The sequence below is a fragment of the Mastigoproctus giganteus genome, chromosome 10, assembly GCF_048544385.1.
Source record: "Mastigoproctus giganteus isolate SK-2022 chromosome 10, ASM4854438v1, whole genome shotgun sequence".
NCBI lineage: Eukaryota > Metazoa > Arthropoda > Arachnida > Uropygi > Thelyphonidae > Mastigoproctus > Mastigoproctus giganteus.
The window spans coordinates 156,593,140-156,599,139 of record NC_143584.1 but is presented as its reverse complement, the minus strand read 5'-3'; the positions used below and the strand labels follow the sequence as shown (position 1 = coordinate 156,599,139).

The 6,000-nt window shown below is 34.6% G+C and overlaps 1 protein-coding gene across 1 annotated transcript in view; it reads right to left on the bottom strand.

Annotated features, from left to right (window-relative positions):
* The window catches only part of LOC150079402 (uncharacterized), a 1,085,915-nt gene that overhangs the window by 257,535 nt on the left and 822,380 nt on the right, over positions 1-6,000 (bottom strand). The window contains exon 9 of the mRNA XM_090383052.1: positions 2,165-2,308. Within this exon, the coding sequence (XP_090239178.1) occupies positions 2,165-2,308 (144 nt within the window). The remainder of the gene's footprint in view (positions 1-2,164; positions 2,309-6,000) is intronic.

Below are 6,000 nucleotides of genomic sequence, written 5' to 3'. Positions count from 1 at the left end.
TGGTGTATTTATGTTAATTTTGTTAACGAAATAGTGTATTTTTGTTAGCTTTTGGAACATAACCCCCCATTTTCTACTTTTTCTTAGCCCCCGTATAACTTTTATTATTACGGTTTTATGGTATTTCTTTTTATAATAGTTGATCAGTTTGGGCGAACTTCCAAATTGGGAGCTCGCCATATCTTGAGGGAAAACAAGGAGAAGCGAATTTAATGATTTATACATAGAACAATGCTTTTAATAACAAGAAAAAGTATAAATAAACCTAAATGAAAATTACACGAAAACTGTAAATATTTTTATTAGTCTTTATAATTAATGACTAGAGGTAAATCAAACTATTTACCATAAAAACGGGCGTATGCGAGTAGTTTAAGTGATAAAGCTTGAAAGCCGTTGACAGATTGAATAATCATTAATGGTCAGCATTTAACAGCGGAACAGACACTTTTGTAGATCAGGGAAATGGCTTTCGATGAAAAATTATTCATGTACAATAAGTTCTATGGTCAGTTTGCCTGCTTTGCAGAATCCACTCTAAGGCAACATCCCAAAAACCAAACTGAGAAATGTTGGAACTAAGGATCAGGAGAGCAATACATTCAGAAGGTAAAAGGTTTCTACTGAGGGTGAAACTGAAGAGCATTCATTTTCACCATGTTGAACGAGACTGGAACAAGATTCGTTAGTTTTTAAAACTTTTTGTTTAGCAATTCTGATAATATTTTGTCAGTCAACCATAAAAATTGCTCATTGCAATTTTTAAAATTATGAGAAAAGTAATGTGAAACAGCTGTTTTTGTCTTACCTTGCCAACCAAAAACAGCTGCTTCACATTACTTTTCCCCTAAAGTAGTCAGCTTACAAAATTCTACTCGCTTCGCACCAGAGTGAAATCGTGACTCAGAAAAACAATTGGTTACGAATAAGATCAAAAATTCTTATTCGTTGGAGTAACATCTCGTTTCTATAAAAACCACAAGTCACCGAAATCTTGGACAGGAAGACAATAATCAATAAATAATAATATTTCACTGCCCACACAAAGATGTATTTTAAGTGCATTATGTACAATTGTCTTAAGTGCCAGATAAGAGTAAACTTCCCTTCAATATTCCTAACAGATAATGTACAATAAAAGAATTAATTCATTGCATGACGACCAGAATGGGAGGTGTTTTGGTGTGATATAGTATGGGTTATTTGAATACTGCAGATGACGAGTTATCTACAGACGACTGCGCATGAAAAAAAAATTTATAATCTCTCTTTTTTCGCACAAATAACACCATTATACTCAACTGACCTTTATATTTATTTTCTTTTTAAAGTTGCTCGTAACATTCTCTCTCTCTCTCTCTCAATGAAATTCGAAACAATCGCTTTAAACCGACTTGAAGTGGGATTTAAAGCAACTGGTGGACCTCGGAGGTTTCAAATTTGGTGGACCTCGCATCTCCAATGTCCAACTAATTAAAAAGTTTTAATAAAAGGTTACGTTCTTATTATTTTCTGTTTATGCCTTCTATGAAGTATATGTAATATTTATTTTTCCCTAAATAAAATAAAATTAAGCAAGCAGAGTCAATTTTAACGAGTTTAATTTTTCTTTCTTATTATATTCGTGTCTAAAATATTTTGCAACCAGCAAATATATATATTTTTACAATAAAAAGTTTTAACATAGAGAAATATAGGGCTCTCAGATATGTTGTTGACACCACTGAGTTAATACACTCCATATTACTTAGGGCCTCTGTTATAGATGTTACAGATCTTTATGCGAAGTACAGTACACATAACCAGAAATTCAACATAAATAAATTTTTGGTCTGACTCCGCTTTGATGAAACTATGGCTATGATTTGAAAATAATGAATAAAATTTCATCAAGATGACACCATTTTGCAAATGTTGGACACTACAATCTAGGATGTATTATAATTGTTGATATATTATAATACTGAATGCCATTAGAAAAGATTTATATTATAACTAGAGTATATTGTAATTATTTTCTAATGATATTTAGGACGAATTTTTAATTCAAAATCAAGTTCATGTAAAAATAGTACACACTCGTATTTAAGCTTCAGTGAGAAATTGCTAAAATTCAGATAAAATCTGAAAACCAATTAGTTTCGTTCTAATATATTATACTTACCGGAATTAGACACCACTAGAGAAACTTGTAATTGGTCATCAGTAGGTAGAATTCCAATTAAAGGCACGCTCGTATACTTAGGAGTATGCTCACCAGCTACAGTCCACGTGTACAAAAAATCCTGCGTCCCATCAGGAACAGAACCTAAAAATACATCTTCCGGTAAGTAAGTTCAATGATATAAATCTGACGCTTTCATAATCTATATTTAAATTTTAAAAAATCAATATGCATATAACATTTAAGATGAAATCTCTGAGTAAAATTTATGTCGCAGGATATTCAAGAATAGTTTAAATTGTTGTGCAGCTGCTAGCTCACATAACTAAAAGTACAAATTAATTACCATACACATATGGCCATATAACCGTTCTCTCCTCAATATACAGTGCAAATTTCTCTTTCAGTGACATTAATGTACATAAATGCACATTATTCTGTAAATAGAGTGGTTTAAAAAGTATTATGCAAATGAATAATTTAAGTAATTAATTAATAAACAAATGCCTGAAATGACAGATTAAGAACCATTTCATCATTACTGATTATTTACGACATGTTATTTATAGTAGAGTATAGCATATTCAATAATGTCCAATTTTTTATATATTTTTAATAGCAAATTAGCATACACATCCTTGCAGCTGGTACTGATGTGCTTTTAATAATCTTATTTATTTATTTACAAAACAAAATCAAAACTTAAAAAGCAACGCAAGTACATAAAACTAAGTCTCAACAATCGACTGATGCAGTGGGGACAGACGTTCATCCGTAAGAGTGAATGCAACTGAAGAGATAGAAAAAGGGTATATCAAAATAATTTATTAGTTTAGAAACCCTTGCTCTTTAAAAGAATAAAAACTGTTATATTACCACCCGAGAATAAATTCATCTACCCAAGGTATAGTGTTTGTAAATTGAGTGTGTTCTCTGGTCGGTTTGCATGTTTTACTGAAAACCGGAGTTTCTGGGGATAAAAATTAGTTGTCCTCGCCTGAGACCGACTATCTCGGCTAAGCAGTGAAAAAAGTTCATAAAAAGTTCCTCAAATCATTGACTGGGTTAGAACCCAGACCTTTTCCGCTTGGAGACGACGGTAATTATAATTACTGTGGTATCCGCGAAGATTTTAAAACAAGTAGGAAAGATGAAAACCTCTAAATCATGGTCTTCTGGTTATGGGAATATCTAAAGGACAGAGTTTACCGAGAGAGCATCACTACCGTCGTAGATCTAAAAGGCACCATTAGCAACCCATGTGAAGAACATCACACCATGGTAAGCTTAGCCGTGGGAAAGGAGTGTTATAAAGATGGAGCATACTGTACCGTGCTGAAAAGTAGCACTGTCGTCGGCTAAAGGGACACTTTTTCTCCTGGCGGCGATTTTTTGTACTAATTTTTCACAAAACACCGTCTTCTGCATTTTATAGACACCCCTGGCAAGTTTCGTTGCGTCACCTGAATAGATGGCGCTCCATGCAGCTCTGAGTATCGATAGTCTAATTATGATAACCCTCTACTAGTCATACGACTGCAAAAACTGCATAAACAGAAAGTGCGAAACTGGCTGAAAGAGGTTCACACAAGTATTGTGCGTCACGCATAAAAGATGCCAGTTGCAGGCGTCGGAGGCCTTTGTCCACAGAAAAGTTCACCTGTCGGCTGCACGTATAGTCTCCGTGTGAGGCACGCTAGCAGGTGTAGAGAGCACGTTCTGGGATGTTTCCATTAGCTAACAATAGTCCATACAATCGACTGATGCACGGAAGACACCTGTTTTCCGGAAGAGCTACCACATAATTGACCCGGTCACCCGGTAAACAAATATCATCTCGACTTCTCCAGAAGTCTTCTGCATGACTAAGTTAACGTGGGAAATTCTGTAAGCGGTCTTTCGCTTGCATAGTCTTGCTTACTGCAACAGACGATGGGGGCAAAGGAAGTCACAGGCCGTGCGAACTTGATTCAGCTTCTCTTTTCCAGAGATGCCACGTAATATAACGTAGTATTTTCTGTATAGTTATATGGCTCCTTTCTTGGATATGAATTCCTAGCCAGGAATTTTATATTTACAATATAAAACTTGAGCAAATCGCATTGAATATCAAATACGAATTAGATTAAATTATTTACACCTTATGTTTAATCCTATTAGAATAAAAGCAATTTTAAACGCTAAACAGATCTCACTTAGTCAAGTGTATTTCGATGCACAAGGGAGAACTGGGTAGACTCGGACACTTAAACAAATACTAATCATATTATTTATTAACATTCAGTATATTGGTACTTAATTTTAAAAAGTACATACACGTCATGCAGCCTTGAGGTATAGCAAACTCAAATAGATTATTGCTATTTTTAATACTACTCATATACCACGTGAAATTAATAATACAGTTTATTAAGCTATTCGCCTAAACTACTACACATAAATGTGACGTTTCAGGCATCTTACCGATATTTATCATCAGACCATGCGGTTGGGGGACCAGAAAATATAAAGGGTTACAAATTTGAATATATTACAATAACCAGTAATACAATTAATATTACAATTACAGATATTAAGTTTGACTTACTGTTACAACAGAAACCAGATATTAAATTAGGTAAATACAAAGAGATTAAATTCTTACCCTCCTGACAGACTCCTCTTGCCGATCTTCCAGAAACCTGATGTACATACAGGCAAGAGGAGCTGCCAGCGGTTAATTTATAGGTGAGGGATTAACTGCTGGCAGCGCCTCTTGCCTGTATGCACATCAGGTTTCTGGGAGTATCAGCAAGAGGAGTCTGTCAGCAGCTAAGAATTTAATCTCTTTGTATTTATCTTATTTAATATCTTGTTTCGACTGTAACAGTAAGTCAAACTTAATATTTGTTATATTAATTGTAATATATTCAAATTTGTAACCCTTTCTATTTTCTGTTCCCCCAACAGCATGGTCTGATGATGGGTATCGGTAAGATACCTGAATGTATAGTAGTTTAGACGAATAGCTTAATAAACTATATTATTAGTTTCACCCGGTATATGAGTGGTATTAGATATAGTAATAATCTTAACGGAAAACAGCTACGTAACGTCCTTCCCGAACTACATTAAACTCAAATACTGCACATCATAATAAGTAGACCCGGTCACCCGGTTTTTAACGATAACATTGAGCGATAAATGCTAACGTTAACTTTTTTTTTTTTTTTTTTTTTTTGTTTACTGAAAAAGCACAAAAAGTATTCCTGATCACTCTAAATTTAGTTATTTTAAATCTGCTTTTTGGAAATATAGTAATCGCAATGATAACAAAGCTCAACTGGTTCAGCATCAACACATTCTTCATGTGGCAAGAATTTGCAAAAGCAGCACTGTACCAATTGTCTGTAAAAGTTCCTCCACAAACGATGTACTCTGCCACATTTGCTATAATTGCTGGGGATGGGGGAAAAGAAAGAATAATGAACCCACCTCTGCGTCATCAGATGCAAAACAACTTTAAAAATCCACAGATTTTTAAGATCAATGCCATTTACTCAATCCAGAATCAGATATGTGCGTAATTGTTGTATTATTGATACTCGATGGCGTTCGCAGTAGCACAGTTGATATAATCACCGCACTCTCCCACACCAGGTGGATAAGATCCAAGTTCGAATCTCGCAAATGTCGCGAGGAATTTTTGATATTTTCACAAGGTGGCTGAGTTAGTCGATCTCAAGCGAGGTACCATGGAAACTCGACCTTTTCGTCCAAAGGCAAATCGATCACAGAACATACGCAATTTTACGAACATAATATATACGGCGCAATATGGCCTATAATAACAACAG